The 24106-nt window shown below is 43.1% G+C and overlaps 1 protein-coding gene across 8 annotated transcripts in view; it reads left to right on the top strand.

Moving 5' to 3' along the window:
- The window catches only part of plekha7a (pleckstrin homology domain containing, family A member 7a), a 53322-nt gene that overhangs the window by 22201 nt on the left and 7015 nt on the right, over positions 1-24106 (top strand). For 6 of the 8 annotated variants that reach the window (XM_047033451.1, XM_047033448.1, XM_047033452.1 and 3 more), the window contains 15 exons: positions 1833-1916; positions 6608-6722; positions 8870-8974; positions 9847-9919; positions 11457-11557; positions 15897-16078; positions 17450-17977; positions 18306-18888; positions 19126-19209; positions 20871-20924; positions 21959-22024; positions 23017-23097; positions 23328-23477; positions 23669-23770; positions 23956-24067. In XM_047033451.1, the coding sequence (XP_046889407.1) occupies positions 1833-1916; positions 6608-6722; positions 8870-8974; positions 9847-9919; positions 11457-11557; positions 15897-16078; positions 17450-17977; positions 18306-18888; positions 19126-19209; positions 20871-20924; positions 21959-22024; positions 23017-23097; positions 23328-23477; positions 23669-23770; positions 23956-24067 (2420 nt within the window). Of the gene's footprint in view, positions 1-1832; positions 1917-6607; positions 6723-8869; positions 8975-9846; positions 9920-11107; positions 11276-11456; positions 11558-15896; positions 16079-17449; positions 17978-18305; positions 18889-19125; positions 19210-20870; positions 20925-21958; positions 22025-23016; positions 23098-23327; positions 23478-23668; positions 23771-23955; positions 24068-24106 lie in introns of those variants that run through there. The other 2 variants (XM_047033450.1, XM_047033456.1) reach the window with 2 other exon arrangements.

Here is a 24106-nt window from a genome sequence, read left to right as displayed (position 1 = left end):
TCATGAAGGAACACCAGACGAGGGGGTCACAAAACCCATGACACCCAACCCTTTCAACTGCATGTATGGATAGCTGTTACAAGAGAGCATCACTACCTGCCTTGATAAGAGGGTGGTATCTCTATGCATAGTGAAGCCTGTCTCTCAAATATCAACAAATCACTAACTCATTAAAGTGAAATGAAACATTTTTTACAGTGAACTCCTGGCTCACAATTTAAACATGGAATCAAAGAAGAAAGTATGTTTTTTTTTTGTTTTTTTTACTTTAAAACACCCTTTAGATTTTTGTGTAATTGTTTACACACAAAAAAACTGAACCTGTGTCACTAAAAGCATTCTCCAAAATAGAACTATACCATTCAACATCTTGAGACCATTTTAAACCCACTCAAATTAAATTCTCCGGCACAGTGGAAAATGACTGCCAAAGAAATCAATACCATATTCCATTCATATGCAGTGTTAGAGCAACCAGCCGTGGAACTATGGTTCAACCGTTGCGTTTATCAGATTATAAATAAACCATTCAGTTTTTCATGTGTATTGAATGTCAGTGAGGCTGGTGCCATTCCAAAATAATAAGATGATGTATTATGATTATTATATTGGGTATTTTCCTGTGTACAAGGAAATTTGCACAGTAACCAAAACATATAGTAGTGTTCCAGCTGTAATTCTTTTTCTATGGTTGTTTGCAAGTACCACAGCGATGACATTGCCTGTGATATTATTGCGTTCGCTGTTGAATTTGATAAGGCATCGAGAGATCGTCATCATTCATAACTCATAACTGGAAGTTCTGTTGAGGGTAGGTGCTGCCCTCCCAATGCCATCCATTATGTCACGCATTTCTTGGACGATTGAAATTCAAACAAAGCCAACCTTTATGCTTAGAACCTTCAACTCTGGTGCGCACACTTTTTTGTTTGTTTGTTCTGCAGTCGATTTTTGACACGTGTGGGTGCACGCTTTCTTCTCGTCTGGTGCTGTGTGTGCTTTCCTGTTAGACACATCACTCAAGCAGACGGAACGACAGCAAGCCTCTCCACACAGTCCTCCTTCCCTGTGGGTCGGTACATAGCACTTCTCACATTTAAAAACCAGGAAGTGAGGTCTTAGCTGTCACTCCACATCACTTCTGACACGGAGAGAAGCACGCTGGCGCTAGTGTATATGGAGGAGGGCTCTGTGGGGAAGATGGTCAACGAGGGATGAGTTTTCCTACATGTCAAGCCATCGCTCCTGTGTTGAGGATTGGATCAAACAGATTCATTGTTAACAGCCTTATCGACACGTTAGCTTCAATGCAAGACACAAGCCACCTGCCATCCAGCCCTCCTCTGCCCTGTTTATTCCTGGAGCAGTTTTTTTTTTACACACTGGTAGAGACCCGAAAAGACTGAGATTAAAATCAATTCCGGCCAACTCCTCTCCCTCGTTTTGTGTGTGAAGCCTGACAGTTTGTCGGGATGCGATTGCATCAGTTGTCCAGAAATGGGGCCCGCAGCCTCAACATTCTACACACGAGTGGGAAAGTAAGGGGGGAGGTTGGAGACGGAGTGGGGGCCTTGGATTGAGGTGTGTGTGTCTGTGGGGGAATGTTTCTGCGTGTCTCTGTGGTTGTGGAGAGGAGGGAGCTGTATTTATAAACCCTGTTATGCCCCTACAAATGATCATCTTGTGTCTACATGCAAATAGAGCTTGTGAAAATCCATTGCAGTGACCGCAGCGTCGCTCAACAGGCAAGGTTGCTAATTTTGTTCCACATTTCCCCCTCCCTTCTACACCCCACCCCCATGCCTCCCGTTTCTCTTGTTTTGTCGCCACAGTCATAACCAGAGGGCCACCACTTTCTTGCACCCTGGGACGGGACAGGTGTCTGCAGATAGCGTGGATTTTATACTTCAGGAACAGTGAGTACTACGCTTCCGCTGCTAATCTAGCGATGACAATGTATTGTTCCCAGGATCTCTGGTATGTTGGCTGCAGGCCCCATTAATGCCAGTGACTCATCAGGAATGTCCTTGCCACAGGGTCTATTTGTGAAACTTCAATTATACACAACCAAGCTTCTTTGGAATCGATTGGGTATATACATTTTTGTAGAACGTTAAGAGGACAAATTGAGTCTGGAGACATTTCACAAAGCGGTGGCTCCATTATAAGTGGTATTAGTTTAGAACGAGGCTCGTCTGTGTCTGGGAAACCTGTCCTGACTTTTGTGAACAGTTTAGAGAGTCTTAGATTCTTGGAATTGTTAGTCACAACCTGTTATTGAAGTATGAAGACATTTAGTGACACTCAAAAGACAGTTTGTGTAGTTAGAACTAAAAATAAGGTTTGCAATGTTATTATTTTGTATATTACAAAACTCAGTTTGGCCTACAATACTCAAACAAGATGTACTATAATATAGGTAGACTCTTGTGGGTATGATTGTGTACTAATCTGCTCATCACGTTATGTGTAGTAGGCTGATAGAATTGTCTCTCTGGGAGTCTGGACGCAGTCGGATTTTCTGGCTGCTACTAGGCATGTCTCAAATACCAGACTGCTGGTGGAAGATGTCCACTTCAGGCTGTGATTAGATGTGACATTAAAACAGGTAGATTTTACAAGTGGATGATCAGATAATGGCAATCAACATCCACCTGATTCAGAAAAACAGGAAAAGCTGTGTTTAACCAAAGCTAGATGTCACGTTGCAGCTCGTCTCTCTACAGTAGCTCTTACTTATTCATTTCACCACCTTCCCTCTCTCTGTGCTTCCGCCTCTCATCTCTCCATCCTTTGTTTTGCTTCCAGCATGTGTGTCCTTAGCTAACTCCCAGTACCATAGGTGGGGGAGAGACAGAGCTCTTTGGAGTGTCTCTCCTGTGCTGTGTCCTCCTCTTAAGCATAGGACTGGAGATGATTCAATCTGCTCTTTGATTTGCAACAAAAAGACAAGGTCCCTCTATTTCCTCAGGGGCCAAAGCTGGCACAAGATGATATAGGTTTAAGAGGGTCCACAGCAAGCGTCATTCTGCTAAAATGTTTCTGTTGAAAACAAACTACACTGGGCGTGTATTGAAAATTGTGAAATTAATACAGGATAGATGTGCAGATGTTTAACTTATGCCTTATATAGAAGTTATCAATGTACAGAATAAATACACAATACTATATAATGCTTTGAAAATACATGTTATTCTAATTCCTATACCTGTTTTATTGTACTCTAGTAGTGCAATTGTAATTTTTCTTCTACCCTGACGTTGCCCATCATAGATATTTACTTTTAAAAAATTATACAGGAAATTAAAAAAAGATAGCTCCTTTTCCAATAAAAGCATCACAGTGAAGCAATATTTTTTATAGCGGCTTGCCATACAAAGACTCACCATCCTACATCTCTTTCTCTCACTCTCTCGCAGTCCTCTCTCTCTCTCTCTCTCTCTCTCTCTCTCTCTCTCTCTCTCTCTCTCTCTCTCTCTCTCTCTCTCTCTCTCTCTCTCTCTCTCTCTCTCTCTCTCTTTCTCTCACACACACTCACATACAGACAGACTATTTATCTAATTCTCTCTAATCTTCTCTCATTCTTTCATAGTCTCTCTCTCTCTCTCTCTCTCTCTCTCTCTCTCTCTCTCTCTCTCTCTCTCTCTCTCTCTCTCTCTCTCTCTGACCCCCTTTCTCCCTTTGCCTTTCCATTCCAGCTTTCAGTGTTTTTGCCTGGGAGAGAATAGGAGGGCACATTCCCCTGCCATGTTCTGATGGATCCGGCTCATTAACAGCTATGTGGGCGTGCAGGGCCTGTATGAACCACTCAGATAATGTGTCACTAACACTCAGCCTGGACCCCTTTACCAAATACACAGCAGGAACAGTTGAGAGAACCTACCACTTCACAACCTCTCTCTATGTGTGTGTGTATGTATGTATGTATGGATGTGTGTGTGTGTGTGTTTGTGTGAGTGGGTGCATTAAAGTATGTTTGTGAGTCCAGCATATATGAGAGAAAGAGAGCAGATTTGTGCATTTGCAGATTTTGAAGTATCTAATAGGAGGTGCAGTCAGTTATTATGAGCATCATGCGGCATGTCATAATGCTGTTCTATAGGCACTGAGTGGAAGAACAAGTCTGCTTCTCACCGTTGTGAACTATAAAGGATTTGCATAATCTCACCGAAATATACCCTGCTCAAACACAGAGAAAACACAGCTTGTAGCCTGTAGCACACCATTTCTACAAGAGCAGGGCTCAAATCACCTTACATGAAGACTTGAGAGCTAACAGGCTCTTAAGACAGGAGGGTGAAAACCCCATCTTGAATCAATCTGAGTGGGCCAAAGCAGACTGGCGTCGACAGGCCTGCATGGCTGAGGTTATCAGAGACCGGAGTGGCTATAAAGTGTCAGGTCTTTACAGCTTGTAAGGGCCCCTTATCAGGTCTTATTTTTGTATCGGAGCGATGGAATAACTTCTTAGGCTGTCTGGGTCTGGGTATGCGTTTCTAAGTCTGTTTCCTCTGCACTCTCTTGTCTTGTTTGTCAGCCTCCTTCTTTCTCTCTGTCTTAGTTTGTACATGTATTGCTTTGTCTCTCTCTCTCTATTTCTCTCTCGCTCTCTCTGTTTCTCTTTTTACCTCATTTATTTATTTGTCTCATCCTCTCATTGTGCCTCGTCCTTCTCTCTCCTCTTTGTATGTCTTAATCTCTCACTCTTTCTCCTCCCCTGTGCATTGCCATGGGTCTGTGAGCCCAGGACAAAAACGATGCCAGCCATGTGATGACTCTCACATAAGAATTGGCGCCCTCATCAAGACTTTTGTTGACCGTCGCCATGGTAGCAGAAGGGGTCAATTTCACCCGAGGCATTCAGTTGACGGCCAAGAAGTTAGAAGTGTGTCTGCAGTTCAACAAGGCTCTGTCTTGAGTCCTTATCCTTGTGTCCTCTCTGTCTGGAAGGATGAGTTCAAAGTTACAAACCCTTACTTGAAACCTGTTTTGAATCAGCTCATTTAAAGTAAGACGTGTTATGCTTTCTTCTTACTGTCTACAATACACACATCTTGAGATATACCTTGTCGCCTCAAACAGCCTTCATTAAGGCTTTGGTTTTACCATTAAAGTGCCATGGGAAATAGAGAAGGAGGAGAAGTGTTTTATTGGTAGTATATATAAATCACCAAATTAAGGGTCTGCATTGCATTGTTTACATTTGGCTCCTGCTTTGAAGAGATTCAACGGGATCTTTCCCAGCCCTAACTGTCAAACGTTCTCTGTGGTGCTCGTTTAAGCATAGTAGATGTGAGTATGTGTTGAGTCCCCGTTTCCCTGGTTGGCCAGATGCCTACAGCCTCTCATCACTTTTCTGATTGAACCATCTTCAAATCGTGTGGAGGGAAGAGCCCTAACATAGTGACAGCATACAGCTAAGGTGCAGTAACTACAGATAAAACAACATGCACATTCCCCCCACACTACCATCTTTAAGGGACATTATTTTGTTGGTGCTCATTAGTCAAACAAAGGGCATACCTACCAAAAAGCCTCATCTCTGAAAGTAGCCTGAATGAAATCCCATAAGATCTGGTTTGTGGGCTGTCCTCTCTTTGGGAATCCTAAATATGATCTGTTATTGATGGGGTATTCATTAATCTTTGACAGGGTTTTTGTCCGTTTCTTGTCGAAAACGTCTGGTCAGAAAGGACGGAATCTTCTTTCTGGGATAATTAAAAAAAGCAGTTTCTTTGCTGGGCATAAATGGGGCCTAATTTGTCAGTTCTGTCGGCGCCTCCTGGATCTTTGGTCCCTAGATCTGAAAGTTTCTAGTTCTATTTCTGTCTCGCCCACATGCTGTCTTTGAGATTTACATTGGGATTGGGAAATGGGCTCCAGCGGATTCTGGGCCAAGTCATTGTTAATGTGATTTGTAGCTGTGGCCGTGCCTGAGCGTTATATTGGCTGCAATTGTGGATTTGTGGGACTGTGTGTGCGCTATTGTGCCTATGTATGTGTGAATGCTATTGTTGTGAATGTGTGTGTGTCTGTGATAAACGGTGGAAGGCCACTTCCATCACTGAAAAAAATAAATAAATACGATCTTTATAAAGTAGCAAGATCTTTATAAAGTAGAGGGACGATGCCACGTGTCTGTAACCACAGGCCTGATTCAAAAACATAATGTGTTTAAACCATTGTCGGAGTCAATGGTCAACCGTATTTTGTTCAGCCGAAACTAAGTCTTTAATTCATTATTCAAAACACTCTCAGCTCGAGCTGCTACTCAGATGTGTAACATGGGAAGAAAAAGTGGCCCATAGAAGCAGGGGCAATCAACGTCTATTGGCAAAGCTACAAAGTAAATGGTAAACAATAAATCAGTTTCGAGTGACACTACACTTACAAACCTATCGGCTCTCCTGTCGGTTCATCACTGTCCAATAGGAACCTATAGTTGCCTAATAGTTCGATTCAGCTGTTTCACATGTGCATGTTCGCGTGTGCATCTGTTAACATGGGAAGTGTCATAGTTGTCTCTCAATGTTGGATGTGGTTTATACACACAATGATACCCTAAACATACACAGACACGTGTAACCCCTTGACTCTCTCTGACTAGGCCAAGTGGACGCATGTCCAGGCTACCGGCTGCAGACCTGCGGCCCTCCAGCACCGTCAGCGAGGCCTCCACCGCCGTCACCACATCCACCGCGGACACCACCTCAGTGTCAAAGGTGAGTTGTGTTAGGGTCTGGCTGTTCTTAATAAAATCTATTTGAATCACGTGACGTTGATTTTGTCATTAAAGATTCCCTTTTAGTACATGTTGTCCGACAAGGAGAAAACTAGTATTCTTAAGGCAAGGTTAAAATTCCTTTACAAGCTAATAAACTTTTAACTGGTACATTAATAATAAATGTCAACTGCCACGTTAATTTAGAGTGCATTTCTAAATGCTCTACAATGAGATTGTTCTTTGACTCCTTGGTACTCACTGGTTGACCAGTAGAACCCATTTTAACTGCTTCTAAGAATTGTCTGCTGGCTCGAACGGAATATGGTTAATTATGAATGGCTGGGGTCCGTTCTGGGTGGGCTGTCCTGTTACAGCCAGCGCCCAATCAGGCCCACCAGTCAGGATGACTGTTCTGTCTGAATGGCTTAATTAAAGAAGATGGCAGAGGTGGAAAGCCAGGTTCTAATTAATCAAGCTTCTCTTTTTGGGATAATTGTGTAGGTGAGTATGTCCAGCTTATCAACAGATGCCCTTTGACTGTGATCCAGTGCAGCATACAGGAACAGATCACTCCAACATCCATCACACAGACATCTTCTGTTGCCACTAGATACCATGAAGCCTTTCACCACTGTATCGTTGGGTTTACCTGTCTGTCCTCCCTCAGGTCCTCTTCTCAGTGGTGGATCCATGCAACTCATATATAGAACCACAAATATTTATCTAAACCTCCTATTCAGCTCCTAGAAGTATGAATCATTTTCTACCAATGTGTGTCGTGTGCTTGCCAGGACAATATATCAGTGTGGCTTTAAAATGGATCAAGTGCATTCGGTGCCTTTTGAGAGTCCTGCTTGGCACAGTTATGCAGGACTTTTGTACAGTCTGACTTCCAATCGAGAGCCCTGTGTAAACAGATTTTCCCCCATGTAATTTACTCGACAAATACTCATTGAAATGGTTATTATCTGTGACACTATTGGTGCTATTACAGTACCTGGTGGAGCATCTGACCATATCAATGATGGCATTTCAACAGCAACAACAGAGACCTTCTAATGACAGCAGTTCTCATCCTCAAAGACAGAAAAACAGGGCTAAACCATAGCTGGTGCTGTGTTAAGATCTGTCATGGGGTTTGTCTTCGACCTGTCACTTTGACTTAACTAAAAAGTACTGTAATGTAAATGTTTAAAGACAAAACCAGGAGTAATTCTCCAATCCATCTCTCAGAATGTAGAACCTCTTACCCTTAGGCTTCTCTGGGAATTTACTGCATGAAAATAGAACTCCACGACACACACAAACACGTAGACAAGGGAATCAGTTAGACAACGCTTCAGCTGTTTACCGTCAAACACAGCACACTTGGTTCGCCACTGGTCTCATAATGAGAAAATGTGTTTCAACTCCTGCGGGCTGTTAAGAAGTCCCAGAGCCGTGACCGTCACACGCTAATACCACAAGACTCACGCCTTCAGTTTGGCGTCAACATGTCCCTGTGTGTCGGTGGTGGATTGAGAATACAGCTTGTATGTGTGTTCGAGGGGGTTGGAGCAGGTGATAAGTGTTGAGTTGAGTGGCTTTGATCTGGTGTCTTTGGAGGGTTTAATTACACGTACAGACACACATGGGACCTTGAAGACAGGCACACAGACATGGTATAATTGATGCTACTGCTTATTGAGAGGTTTAATAATATGCAGAGCACTGATGTTAGAGGTGTCTCTGACAATGATATGCACAATTGACGAGATTTAGCCTTACACACACATAATAATTACTGTGTGTGTGCGTTTTCTTTTATTGGAAATCTCAGCCCAAACTGTTATTCAGGCCAGAAATGGTGTTCAGGCAGCCGAAACAAACTGTTCTTTTGACAGTCAGATAGCCTGGTAAGACTTTATCTGCTCCTACCAGGCTAATTATTGCTATCACAATAGGCACTTAAATAAATGGGCCGTGATGGATCATAGCTGTCATGGCAGGTGAGTCTAAAGTGTCTACATTTGACACCTGAAGATTGTCATATTGTGTCTCCCACCTCCCTCAATACTACCTTTGACCTTTTTCTAACATTCTTTACCATTTAGAAATTGTTCACTGTATGTGTGTGTTTTGTGTGTGTGTGTGTCGATTCTCCAGGGCTCCAGGTTGAGTGTAAGGGTGCACAGCTTTGGTAAGAGAGACCAGGCCATTAAGAGGAACCCCAATGTCCCAGTGGTGGTGAGAGGATGGCTCTACAAACAGGTGAGACACACACACACACACACACACTGGCAGAAAGTCAGAGACAAATCCCACACTGTACGCTTGCTTGATGTGAGTCATTGGCTAGGATATAGGATTAAGATCATTGGTCAAATGGGTGATGAGGTCACTTATTTGATTGGCTGAAACAGTGAGGTCCCCAGGCTTAGTCTGGTGCTCGTAGTATCTTAATGAGATGTAGAGTTGATCCTGTGACCCTGTGGTTATGTATGCCCTCTAAATGAATGAGACGTTGCACCTCAGACAGGCTTGAAACAACATTGCTGTTCCATTATTAAATGTTTTTTCCTTGTGGCACCTTAGCAAGACAGACACAGTTTACTCAGCCACGAGAGAGTGATGACAGAGAGACATACTGTAGCATTAATCTTTTATTTACAAGGGATGTACTCCTGCTTATAAACAGGCACACACCTTTCATGGTCACACATGCGCACTTATGCACAAACAAACACACACTTGCATGTTTCACATCAGAAATTCAAAGGCCCAATTCCTGCCAGATTTCCTCAAAACAAACTCTGCTACTGCTGCTACCATGAGGAAAATAACACAGCATGCCGCATTACTGCCAGGGAAAAGATTAAAACAAACAGAGCTCAATTACCGTGTGTATAAAGGGTCTTTTTGAAGTGTAAGCCCCCCCCCCCTTCTTCCACCTCTACAGAAAACTCACCCATCTCTTTTGAGGGTTTGAAAGATATATTTGAAGTGGAAGAAACGCAGGCCTCGTGAACTAGAATAGACGGGTATTATTATGTCTCTCTCTCTCTCTCTCTCTCTGTGTGTCTTTCTCTGTCTTTTATCTCTCTCTCTCTTTCCCCCCACCCCACCCTGCCGCCCAACACCAGGACAGCTCTGGGATGAGGTTATGGAAGAGGAAGTGGTTTGTCCTGGCTGATTACTGCCTCTTCTACTACAAAGGTAAGCTGCTCTGAGCCTGTGGGCTCCACAAGGCTCTATTTAGGGTAAAGGATGGGAGGGCCAATGCTTCAATGGGGAGAAATCCATACTTTTCCTTTTGAGTCCTCTTGACATCAAAGCTCTGTTGCTGTAGTAACAACCACATGGATTGCCAATAAAATGTTCAAAAAATAAAATAGGTTATTTGTTCAATTCTGCCACCAGTATTAAATGGATAAGCATGTTTTTCATATTTTGCTTTTATTCTTCAACAGTTAGTATTGGTTGAGGATGGATGGTATGTCCCTTCAACGTTCCCCAGCGTATCCTTGCGTTAGTGGAAGGTTATGTAAGAGATTGGATCAGCATGTCTGAGTTGATGAGAGAGCCAGTAGTTTAATCAGTGCTGGTGTTAATCTGGGGTTTCCCATGGGCTCCTAACACATACACAGGACTCTGTCTCAACACGCACACACACACACACACACACAGACACACACACACATGATGTCACATCTGAGGCGCATGTGCTTTCACAACACACACGCTGTCACAGCGTACACAGACGAGCACAACCACACACACAACACTCACACAGAGATAGGCACCATTTTCGGATAGATCCTGATAAGATGTAATCTCTCCTCATTGGCCTGGCCTGGTCTGGTTTGCCATGCTATTGAATGTGTGTGTGTGTGTGTTGGGGAGAAGGCAGATAAATATTTTTTCTGACTCATACAAGTAGGTAATGTCTCCTCTAAAGCTCCTTGAATTATTTTTAACCAATTACCATTTAATCAAGGCCCCGCCTTATCACTTATCAACCAAACACTCCACTGCTAGCCTCAAACTCAAACACACACAAAAACACACACACACACTGTGACACACACATTCTTTTGCTGTCTCAAACACACACACACACACACACACACACACACACACACACACACACACACACACACACACACAATGACAAGAATAGAAACTTACACACTCATTCTCAAGGTTAGACGTGCACATGCACAAACGCATACATTCTAACACGCTGTCACATAGTCCACTGAACAAAAAAACATCTCTTATGAGAGGTCCTCCCTCTATTTTTAGAGGTGTGAAGTCATTAAGATAGGACTGTGGTCGATGTCAGAGAGGCACATAGTGCCATGATACTAATGCCAGGCCAGTCTGACATGAAGGCTGCAGTGGCATCACCAACCAGTGCAAGCGGAGCGGTGAAGATTCGACATTTATTTCATTGACAGGGTAGTGCCAGTTGGGCATAGTGGAGTTGGTTTGGCAGTGGGAGCTACGAGAAGGACAGGGTTGACTTAGGAGTTGGCAGGAGAGTGCTGTCATATGAAGGGTTGTCAAAAGGTGTGTGTCTTGGGGTCGGGCGGGGGGGGGGGGGGGGGGCTCTGTCACATGCACACACACACACACACACACCACACACCAAGACATGTCCCCTTATCTGTGCTCACTCTATCTTGAACACTCTCAAGCTTCTATTCAAAACCTTCTCTCTCTTTTCTTTTCTGTCTCTCTCCCTCTGCAGACAGCAGGGAGGAGTCAGTCCTGGGTAGTATCCCCCTGCCCAGCTATGTCATCTCAGCTGTGGAGCCTGAGGACCACATCAGCCGCAAGTACGCCTTCAAGGTACGAGCCCAGCTTGGTCTTTCACATGCTCTCAGATGTTTTATACTGCATTTGATTTGGTCTTTCTTCTATGATATATGTTCTACTTGTGAATGGTTATTGAAAAGATAATGATCTTTTTTCACAATGTGGAAAGAATGTAATCTATTGTTCTCTGCTGTCGTTGCATCACTATTAAGTCAGAATATCCCATCATCCTTCCACCAAAAAGCCCTATTAGTTTACCAAGATAATGCACTTCATTGTCAGTCAATGAGAAATAAGTTTAGCAAATTGATTAACTTTCAGATTTTTTTTTTTTTTGTTAACTTACCTTCATAAATAGTTTACTACTCATTGTACACAGACTGTCATAGTTTATATCACTAATGTCAGTTACAAACAATAAAATATGACATTATTTCATTTACTTCATTAGATCTTTCATGGTTACCATGGTTACACAGTCCCCCCCAAAACATTTGGGCCAGATTTGTATAAATAATCTAAGACAAGACCCCAGCCATACACAATTTAAGCTCCACCAAATAAGAACAAAGTGAAATTACTAGTAGCCTCCAACCTCTCAAAGAGGTTGAGGAATGAAGAATACTGAAATCACTGAACACATCCATAATCCTCTATGATCAATTATCTAATAATAAAATAAATTGAAATGAAACTCTTATTTAATAGGCCTACTATTTGTTGTTTTGGCTGTATGACTACAAGGTTTAAGCAATTTTTTTACTTTAGAAATTGCTTAAACATTTGTAGTCATTGATCTTAAATTCCACAGATTTCTGAAGCTAAGATTGATAACTTTAATGAACACCTTCCATTTGCATCTACTGCATATGAACACAAAAAGATACAACTGTCCAACTCTCTTCTACAGCTTCTCTCCATATGCTTATCTCGCCTATCCTGTCCCCCTGCCGACTGAAGGCACACATCTCTCACAGACATGGGCTTTTTACAGCCCATCTGTCATTGTCTAGATGGATCCTGTATTCTTCTGTAATATACCCAGATAGTGGTTTCCTTTCTTTAGGAGGGAGTTTTTTGTGTTGTTCCCTCTTCCCAACACGGTAATCTAAACTTCTGTTGAAAGTACAGTCAATGGACCAGGTTTCAGTTTCAGGTCTATTAATGATGTGGCTGAAGGCCAGTCTAGTGTTGTGGAAAGTCAATGACTGAACCAACCAGTTTGCGTCCTCAAGTCCTGACATCATCCTCACAATAGTTCCTTTGAGAGTCCAATGTTGATTCACATATTGTTTCTAAAATGCATTGGTAGACCACAACGAAACAATACTGTTTAAGCACTGTTGCAATATATTGTGATGATTTGACAGATTCATTTTTCACACTGTAGATATTAAAGCCATTCAAAAACAAGTCTAACACAGAAACACATTCAAACGGGGAAGGAAATTGCAGCATTAATCATTGACCGTAGTCAAGTCAGACTAGTTAGGTTCAGTTTGATAATGAGGTGTCTTGGTTATCTCTACCAACCCCTTATCAGGTTTCTAAATAGTCATTTTGTCATGTTTAACCCCACCACCCAAGGACCTGAGAGAAACTTTAGAATGGTGCTGTATGTGTCGAAATGTGGGATCATTTTGGGGTTGACACCCTTCTGTCTTTGTACGTGTGCACATGTGTTTGTGTATCAATGTTCATTTGTGTTGCAACCATTCACCTACCGAAATAATCATTACCTAAACAGTTTAGTAATCCCCCAAAATCTTCATAGTTACATACGCACATTCCATCTTGAGGAAACCTTGCTTCAGGTTGGAGACCCTCCCTCTATTTGTTCAACCCTGTACCCTCTCTTGTTCCCATTGGTGGGCTGCCTTGGTTGGACTTCTGTGAGTGTGCGAGGTCATCCAATGAAACACAAGTGCATCGTCCACTCATAAATAGGTATTGGCCCTTCGCAGCCCTTCATACTTAACCAGAGTTAATTTTTTTCAGTCATTATTTGTCATTAGTATGGTTTGGTTTTAAAATGAGAATATATACAAAAGCGAGGTATATATTCGTACAATTTGGAGCATGCTCGAGACTCGTGTGTGTTGTTATCTGATGTGGTTGTGGCCTGCCATAATTCTTGTTTCACCTACTCTCATAATCTGTGTGTTTTATTTTCTCATTAGTCTCTATGTGTTCTGTCCATGTGGATAATCCTTTTAAATATGTGCTCTATTTAGTAGAGAATAGAGCAGAGTAGTGCTTTTTTGATCCCCAGGGAAAGATCACACTGTTCAGTAGCAGAGGTAACAACTAAATACAAAATACGAAATAAATAAACAACATTAATTTACTGTATACAGTGATACTGGAGATCACTGCTAAGCAACTGCTCAGGAGCATTTTTTTTGTAAATGTAAATATTTCATACAGGTATAGATCTGGATGTCAATCCCAGACAGTTTAATTCTGTGGGATTCTTGTACAGCTTTGTGTACGCATGATTGTATTTCCTTATGTGACTTTGCTGGATATATCAGAGTATTGGCCTCGCCCTGCCCTCTCAGGCCTTATCTTTCAGACACAATAGACATACAAATAGCCCAGCGACCAAAAACAACACTGCATGTTTGAGAGAACAGGGTGTGGAGATGGAAAAGGATGGTGCTATTGTTAGCCTTCCTGTCACAGAGTAGGAGCTATTTTCAGTTTGGGGATGGAGGGAAGGGAATGGGATGAAGAGAGAGTGAGACAAAGAGGTTGAAAGAGAGAGGGAGCAGTGGTGTATAGGTGTGTTTTACAGCTGAATGGAGCTGAATGGAGGGAAACTTAGTGTTGGTGAAGTGTTGGGGTTTGTCTGCATATGTAAATGGAAGAAAGAGAGAGTCAGTAGAGTGAGACAGACAGATGGTTAGAAGGAAAGATATTTTTTTTTACCATGGGTGAGCAGTGAGCATTCTGCGTGCAGGTGCAACGCTCATACATAGAGGTGAATGTGCACCACTCAGCATTCCTGGACGAGAGAGAGGGGCTACTGTTATTGGCTGTTATTTTAGTCCTGTGTGTGTGTGTGTGTTAGGTTGAACACAACTTGATCCAGTTACAAAGTCAAATATTGAGGAATTATTATATTTTGTGAGTGTGCATGTGAGTTTGTGCAGATGCGTTCAGGCACGTATGTGTCCAATATTTACAAAAAGCATGTTAGGTACACTAACGTGACTGCACCTGTAATTTGTGGTCCTGTGGTAGGTACAGGCATGGGCTAAAGGCCAGGCCGGACCAAGCCAGGGAACAGATTTAAGGGCTCCCCGGGGAGCAGAGACAGGCCTTCCGGCCTGACTATACGTAGACACAGCCTGGAGCTAAGAGGGTTCCACCAAGTCTGTCTGCTTGGTTGTGTTAATGTGAAAGTCTACGTGGGTTATCTGTCAGTCCCTTCCCTTAAACCCAAAAGATTCAGACATTTGGAGAAATTCATGTAAAGAAATTAAACCATCCCAAATGACAACAAATACAAAAATATTACCATACCAATCTCCTATGCCTTTGCATAATTATTCTGCATAAATATTCAAGAAACAGAGGAACGAATTAATTAGAGTTTAAACATCATCATTTGCATGCCTCTGTTGTCTTGCAAATCTGTCCTCTTGGTTAGCCTTCTTGTCCTAAAACTATCGAGGAAGTATTACATTTTGTCATTTAAATAACGGACCGGATTAGATAATGGTAATGGTCTGTGCGTCATTGCCTGAGTATACAGAGTGATATCTATACTGGGAACACAGACAAAACACCACCATAATGGCTTTCGTCAAAACTGTCGTTGAACACAGCTGTCTCTGTACAAACTGACATACTGGTAGACATTATGAATAGGGAATAGTGTGTAGAGAAGGAGGTAGAAGAGGAAAAAACTAATGGATAGCAACCACATCCCAGATTAACTTTTTTTGTGCTAATTGAATGCAGGTCAAAATAGCGCCTGTCATGAGTTGGGATTGGCCAGATTGCATTCTGCTCTCTGTCTTTTCTGCGGTTGCTATGTTTCTGTTATTTAATTGGTTTCTCTGTAATTTATTTGGCTGATGTTTACCTTGGTTTCGGTTGGCTGGCCCATACAGTATGTGTCTGTGTCACTATTGGCTGAATATTTGTATTAACAGTTTTTGTATTTGCTGATGCTTTAGATGTTGTTTCTCTATTGGCTGTCATTAATATCCGTCTCTGTTCATTTGCTGATGCTCGTATGTCTCATCACATGGCATATCTCTACACTAGCTCTCTATTTTGCCATTGTGTCCAACCTATCGCCCTATTGGCTGGCTACCGCATGTGTAATTTATCTGACCTGTCCTCACTTCTCTTCCCATAGGCCAGCCACACGGGCATGCGCTCGTACATTTACAATCGGAACTCTATGATTGGCTCTCAGGCGGAGCACAGTGGAATGAGAACGTACTTCTTCAGTGCTGACACCCAGGAGGACATGCATGGCTGGGTGAAAGCCATGAACCAGGCTGCCCTCATGCAGAACCACACCACCATGCTGAAGAGGTACGGCACAGGCTAACATCCCAATGTACAGTACAGTCGTCCAATACTATGTGGCCGAGTACATTGTTTGTGCTCGCCTGCCTGCCTGTGTCACTTTGTGTAAATATGTGTGCTAAGTTGAGTTTCTTTCTGTTTGTCTGACTGTCGGTCTCCTTGAATTTGTCTGTATGGGTGAGTTTCCCTTTGCTGTGGAGAATGCGGCATGACACTGGGTGCATGCCAGTGTTATCTCTTTCTGCCAGTAACCCTTGTTCTCAGATGACACTGGGCAGGACCTTGGCTACTATCTTAAACACACACACATTCCTATACACTGTACTATACTGTTTGTTGGCATAGATTCAGACACCTGACACCTCCCCTAGGTGACTGATATTGAGTTGGAAATAAAGGATGGAGAAAGAGAGGTCAAAAAGAGAGAGAGACAGAAACAGAGGAAAGAGACATTGACAGACAAACAGATCGTAGTAGATAAAAAAAGAGAGTGACAGAGATTGATGACACCCGGGCACGGTGGGGGAGGAGGGGGAGGTGTATTGGGGAAGGATCTGTTCCCCTGTCAGAAGTACCACAGCAGGAATGACAGGTAGCTTCACTACACCATGGCCACTGCATCTGTTTAGACATCAGATAGTGTGTGTTTGTGTGTTTCGTTGAAAGATGTGTGAACCGGAGAGAATGTGCATCAGAGTTGACAGGTTCTGTCTTTTGTCAGTTTTTGAAGGAGGCGAACAAATTGACCACACTACTTTTCATGCAGAGCTGTCGGGGAATGCCGTCTTTGATGAATGAGCTGCTTCCATCTATTTTTAATACTAAGTGATTGCGTCTGTCAGCACAGATGTGGCTCCTCATTCCCAGTCAGCCTTCAGCAACTTCCAGCTACTTGTTTTCCAGAAAAGTAGCTTTCATTTCATTAGCTGACTAGGGTTTTGCTATTCTAAACAACCAGGTATGAGGCTAGGATAATGCTATGCTGCACAGCTTAGCATGAGGCTAGATTTGCTAGATCTTGGTCACAGGTCATTAGCAAAAATCACAAGACCACTGGAATGTGGAGCAACACTTCCATTTAGGTCACAGTTGGCTCAAATGATTAAATTAAAGTATAAGTGACAAATAAATTGTTGGTCACAATTTGGAACTTTTGAAACATCTGAGGAGTGTGAGGATAGAGAACAGATATACACGTAAAATATACACAGTATGCATATAATATATCATATCTTGTCTCTATCTTTCTATCACACTTGCTTTGGAAGACCAGGACTATTTAGAAAGGAGAGACTAAGATTAAAAAGATATCTAAAGAATGAGAACTGGAAACAAGAAAGAAACATCCATATCCTTCCTTTCCTCCACTTTTCCCAGGCCTTCAGACAGTCAGAAATCCGAAAATTCGAATACTTCCGAGTGCCAGGCAGTCCCACAGACCAACCACATCATCACCAACCACACCAAGACCACCCCCGAAGTCCCCAACCCTCTCGCTGACGGGGTGGCCCTGGAACCTGTCGAGATCCACAGAGACACGGAGGACGGCGCTAGCATCCATCCAAACCCTCCATCAGTCACAGAGATCCCCAGAACCATAGACATGAAAAGCTTCCCCACCAACCCCCTGGACCTCCCTTTTGACTCGGCCTCAGTGTCTGCGCCCGTCTCCAGGGCGCCGTCCTGTGTCCCGTCCCGCGCTCCTTCCCGCGCAGCCTCGACGCTGCCCCCCAGTGTCTTTTTGAGGAATGGCTTGATCCCCTCGCCAGTGCCAGAGCCGAATGGAATAGGGGCGGGGACATACCAGAGGGCCACCCTGCCACCTATGGAAAGGCAGCTGCAAAGGAGGAGCGCATTGGAGCAAGTGGAGGACTGGGTGCAGGTGCAGAAGGGCGAGCACAAAGTGTAGGTTACTGCTTTAACACGGCTGGGCTGAGACAACGCTTTCTGAAGCACACATACACAATCACCTGGCTTCATATTTGACGTAAAAATACATAAATCATAATCACACAACATTTTGTACTGTACAACATATTATTGGCAATAGTGTGCACTGTATTTTTATTTGAGCTTTGGTGTGTGCACTACCATAGCAAATAGTTCCCTCTAGTGTTTTCTGATTGCTAGAACGTGGTGAGTCTTTCACGAGACATAACTCAATATTTTGTGTCTCATTGAAACATAAAAAAGCTGTACATCTGATCCTTAACCTTTTGTCCGGCCCTCTCAGCCCCACCTCACGAGAAGGCTCCCTCCCTCGTCGTACCCCTCCAACGCAGCCCAAGTTCGGCAGGGTGGAGACCTACCAGTCCTTGCCAAAAACTCCCCGCCACAGCCCCCCAGCTGCCGCTCGCCACGGTGAGTACAAGTACGCCCAGGACCGCCTCAGCCACTTCCACCTCACACCAGACCCCCAGACGGGCACCCTGTCCAGGGAGGGAATGGGCCCGGGGGGCACCACTGTGTGGCAGCTCTACGAATGGCAGCAGCGTCATCAGTTCCGCCATGGCAGTCCCACTGCCCCTCTCTACACACCTGCCCCGGACTACCCGTTTGGCCCTCGGCCCCCCTCCACCGTGCCCCCCTCGGCCCCTCGACCCTCCTCAGAGGTGCCCCGTTGCATCTCTGTACCTCCGTCGCCCTCCGACATCCCTCCACCAGGACCCCCCCCAGGCTACGGCCGGACCCTGTCTCCCCCTCGCAGACCACACATGCCTGCAGATCGAGTGACGGTCAGGCCCATGGGGGAGAGATCAGCACTGGACATGCCCTTGGCCGGCTCCCCTAGGCGAGCCAAGTCTCAGTTGCTCAAGGTAAGAGGATCTAAGACACAGTAGCACAGTAGAATCCTTAGCAGTGGAACTAGTCCAATATGAGTAAACCACTGCTAAAGCATTTGTATATCACTTACTCTGTACAATTCAGACCTCAGAATTCAAAATATAATGACATTTTAAATCTGCAACAGAATCGTATTTTGTGTTTATAATGTACGTGAAGAGGCTATTAAGTGCGGTGTGTCAGTGTGTTTTTGTGTGTAATCTATCCAGACTTCAACCATCGAGAGACGGTCTATGCCTTCTTCAGGCTACATCACACACACAGTCAGTGCACCCAGCCTGCACGGAAAAACGGTAAGGCTTTTACCATCCTGGAAACGCATGCACACGCACACACACACACACACACACACACACAACCAGACACATCACACGTGAATATTGTCCTTGTTTGAAATACAATTAAGAAAGGTTACAGTTAGCCACTTGTTCGGTGGCTCAACTCAATTTCAACTTGTTTTCAACAGATCATATCTCCTATGTCTCATAATAAATAATAGGATGCAGTTATGGAATCAGTAAAACCTTGAGTAAATCTTCCTTTTCCTACAATTCTTACTATGATTATCTTAAATAATCCTCCTTTACTCTTTTTGAGTCTCGTGGACTTAAGAATATACAAAAGATACACTTTATTAGAATTGGGCCACTTCAGTTTAATTATTCTATTGTTTAATACAATTATTAAAAGTAAATGAACTAGTGAAAGTCAAGCAACAGCCAAAACAGAACAGTTTTCAAAATGGTTGATTTCATTTAGACTGGATTGACCCCTGAACTGCAATCTATCTATTAATGTATGTGGTGAACAGCCCGAGGAGCTCACCCTCCTACTTATTCAGCTCCGGAGGCACCAGTCTAAGATGGCTAACGCGCGCCTCCACACGCTGACCCAGCTCCAGCAGCTCAGTGGCCCCACAGCCCCTCACTTCCTCACCAACAGCCTCACCAGACCCCTCGTCACCAGTGGCCCCTCACTGGGGTACTACATGTGCCCATCAGGCCCCTGCTACTCCCAGGTTGGGGCCGTCCAGTTAGCCTATTTGCCTGTCCGTCCGCCTGCTAGCTGTGTAAACTAGCTTGTGACGTTGTGTGAGCTGGCCTCAGGCATGGCTACTGAATGTTAGCATTAGAGTTAGCTTAGCTAACCTAACCAAAGCCCATTTGTCCTCCATCCTTAGACCATGGCAGCAAATACATGTGGCTGTACCTTGGCTAGACTGTGTGACATACTCTAGGCTAGCATGTCATTTTAGCTGTTGTGTTTGTTATCATGTGGTTGTACTATGCATCCATGACAACATTTCATGCTTGGACTGACTACTTGGTAATGGACATATTATTTATCTGTTGGTACGTTTTTTGGGTAATTAGCTTTGATGTGTCTCTCCCTCATTTCAGGGGATTTTGTTAGGCCTAGTGTAGTAGGAGTTTGCTTCAAAGTAGAGCTGTTTGTCTTTTAATCTTGGAGTACGCTGCTTGTAATTTGCTTTGTATGCATCCGCTTAAGTGTCTTTTAGAAAGGTGGAGTGCATTTACAGTCTATTAATGTCCACATTTTGAAATTGTTGACTGAAACGCAAGTGTGTGTGTGTGTGTGTGTGTGTGTTGTATAGACTATGTAAGAGGCATTCGACAGTTTCCCATGTTGTTATCCTATACTTTTGTGACATCTAACAAACATAACAGATTCATCTCACCTGACATTCATTACTCCTACATACAGTTACTTACAAATCTTACCACTCTATACATTATACAATCTGAATAATAAGGTTTTGAATCATGCTCAATGATTTGTTATCAAATTGACCACAGAAATGATATGCTACTTAAATGAAATAGTAAAATATCTTGTAATAAATAGCTACGATGTATTAAGAGATACTATGAACCGCAGATTAACCATAATAATCCAGTGCTCTACATTAATTTACCTTTCCAATCCCCTTAAGGCTGACGACACATACATGCAATTGAAGAAGGATCTGGAGTATTTAGACCTGAAGGTGGGAACTGAATATATCTTGTTTCTTCATTCTTCTCTCTCTCTCTAGTCCTCTGCCAATGCTCTCTCAAATTTCCTTTTAGACCTAGGCATAATGTCTGGCCTAAAAAATAACACTAACACACTCACCTGTCTACTCACTGAAAACTAACATGTCTCCAGGAGATGGTCTTTGTATGAGAAATGACTGATGTGTCATGTGTGTCTATGGAAAAGGAGAACGGAAATATCGAATTTGCAATCAATGTATGGTTATAACGGCGGCGGTTTTGTGACATTGGCTCTCTATCTCCGTCTGACACAGATCAAAGCTTTAGAACCCATGGTTGTCATGGTTCACAGTTTACTACTGCACTGCACTGCTGGGCCTCTCAGGCCTCTATGGAACGTAAGCACCGGGCACACGGCACAAACCTATGTATGTGTACTCTGTGCGTGTGTGCATACATGTCTGTGAGCCAATAACATCAGGGGGTTTGGGGGCTTGGCATTGCGATCTTCTGTCCCTGCAATCCTTTGTGATGTCATTCTTGTGTCCTTTTGTGATGTCATTTAGTGTTGGGCATGGGAAGGCTCAGCAGTGCATGTGCTGCCTGTGACTGTGGTCTGGTGGTTGAAAAGCCAGCTGCTTGCACCATCATGTTAGCCTCCTTGATATACCCCTTGTACACCACATACTTGGACCTATTTGGTGAAGCGTACTATCTTCAATTCTCAAACTAAAATATATTTTACGAAACAACTTTTTATCCAATACTGGGACTATTGGAAGGAGCAGTCATCTTCATTTATTTGTCAGATGATCAGTTAATTTGTTTTGCTATTGAATGATTAAGGGCTTCTTTAGCATGCGTCAGATTCATTGAGAGCTTTTTACTTTTGATGCAGTGGTCACTCTCATGGACTCATGCATTTAGTACAGTATGGTAAATATTACTGTTGCTCTTGTAATGTGATAAAAAAGAACAGTCCTTTGGAGTCGATTTGCACGCACACATACAGCACACCTATATTTATATTGTCTTGATTCTTAAGGTTGTTGGAAGTCAAACTTTAAAGGATGCGGGAAAACCAGTCAAGGTTGCAGAAAGTGACGTTGATGTAAGTATAAAATACAATTTAGTTAGCGTTAGTTGTTAGCTTTCCACTTTACAATGTTTCTGTGTCTGTGTTCATCTTCCCTAAAGGGTATGCTAAAAATGTGTGACATATCAATACGTAGTAAAAAATAGATTAAGCTTCGAAGCATCCTGTGAGCTATAGTGATTTTTACAGAAGAAAATAATTGTGTCCCCTATAGACATCAAAAGTGAGTTCATGACTGGACATTTAATTCTTTCAAATTGCATTTGTGTCTGTTCCATGGCAACAGCCCCATTGAGATGTGTATACTTCCTCTCTATAAAACATAAATGATATATGCATCTGAATTGTTTGTAATGTGAATTGTTCCATTTGATACATTAAGTATGAAAGCCGTGTGAATAACTGAATTATTCTTTAATATAGAGAAGCAGCACTGTCACATTTAAACAATTCATGAGAGTGCTGGTGTTTTTTTTCACTTTTCAATGAATATTTGATGAGATCAAACAACAATATTACTGCTGAGATGCAACCACAGTTGAATAATTAATTCAGGAGAATAGTAAATCAAATTCTAAAGTATGCTTTAAGAAGAAGCCAACTTCTACAGTTTATGTTTTTAAGTTTTACGAGAACCGATAAAGCTCATTTTATCATCCGTTGTATGATAGGGGTTGATATCAAGCCCTGTTGCTGGTAATGATATCATAATTAGCATTCTTGAGATTACAGTTTTTCTGTTGTTGCAAACTAGAGATGATGATGAATTGATCCAACCTTTGCCATGATGTCTGCTGTTTTTTAATCAAGGATTAATTAACTGAGCTCAGAGGTTCCAGGACACTTTGACAAAAGGAGGCGTGTGGGATGTTTTCGTTTTGCATGATGAATTTACTTTGCATAATTGTCAGCTAATGAGGCACGAGAGGCTAGGGACACACTGCACACACACTGCACACACACATGCCATGACTGTCTCTGTAAAACTCCACTACCTCCCTCTGCAGGTGAAACTGAGTCGTTTATGTGAGCAGGACAAGATTCTAAAGGCGTTGGGGACAACAATCAGTTCTCTGAAGGACGATAAGGTAAACTGGATTCCCTTCAATATGTCCAAAATTATTTACACATTTTACTGGCACTGCCGAAAGTAACTTTTTGCATCATTTGAATTGACAAACTTCTTCAGTACAGTTCATTCTTAATTCAATTTCAATAAGCAAAACATATATATGGTGAAGGCGTTGATAATCTAAGTATAAACTTAACTACAGCAACACTATTGACCTTTTGACCTGTGGCCCCGGGGTTTGTTCAGGACAAGCTGGAGAGTGTGCTGGATGTTTCCCACCAGCAAATGGAGCAGTACCAGGGCCAGCCGACCCACGCTGAGAAGATCGCCTTCCAACAAAGGTTGCTGCAGGAGGACCTGGTGCACATCAGGGCCGAGGTTTCAGGAGCCTCTACGGTCAGTGTGTGTGTGAGTGTGTGGGTGCATGCGTGTGTGTGTGTGTGTGCATAAGCTGGAGAGAAGGGGAGTGAGACTGAGTGTTTGCAAGTTTGTGCAGTAGGTGTCGGTGAGTGCCTGAGTGAGTGAGTGTACTAGTGTGTGTTTGTGTGTGTGTGTGTGTGTCATGTTGCTGTGCTATGTGTGTGTAGGAGATGGCAAAAGCTTGGGATGAGTACAGCAGGATAGAGAGCTCTGTGGAGCAGCTAAGGACAGCTCTGCATGCCCAAATGAACCACAGTGCCACCCCGCAGGTAAGAAATTGTACTGCATGTGGAATGACACATTTTAACAGATCAGTGCTGCTGGCGATTTTTGGATTGATATGATGTATCCATGTGTGTGAGAGGTTGATGGGAGAAGTTAATGTTTTCCCACAACAGTGCTTCTGTGTGTACATGAGTGTTGGTGTGTAAAAGACTGTGTCCCTGGCCCCCAGCAGGAGAAAGCAGAAATCAAGCGAGAGTTGTGGAGGATTGAGGATGTGATGGCAGGACTGAGCTCAAGCAAAGCCAACTACATGGTCACCATCGACTCTGTACAGAACCCTGGTGGGTCACCTGTGTGTGTGTGTGTGTGTGTGTTATATG

This window comes from Hypomesus transpacificus, chromosome 14, assembly GCF_021917145.1.
Source record: "Hypomesus transpacificus isolate Combined female chromosome 14, fHypTra1, whole genome shotgun sequence".
In the NCBI taxonomy this organism is placed as follows: Eukaryota; Metazoa; Chordata; class Actinopteri; order Osmeriformes; family Osmeridae; genus Hypomesus; species Hypomesus transpacificus.
This window is presented reverse-complemented; position numbering and strand designations above follow the sequence as displayed.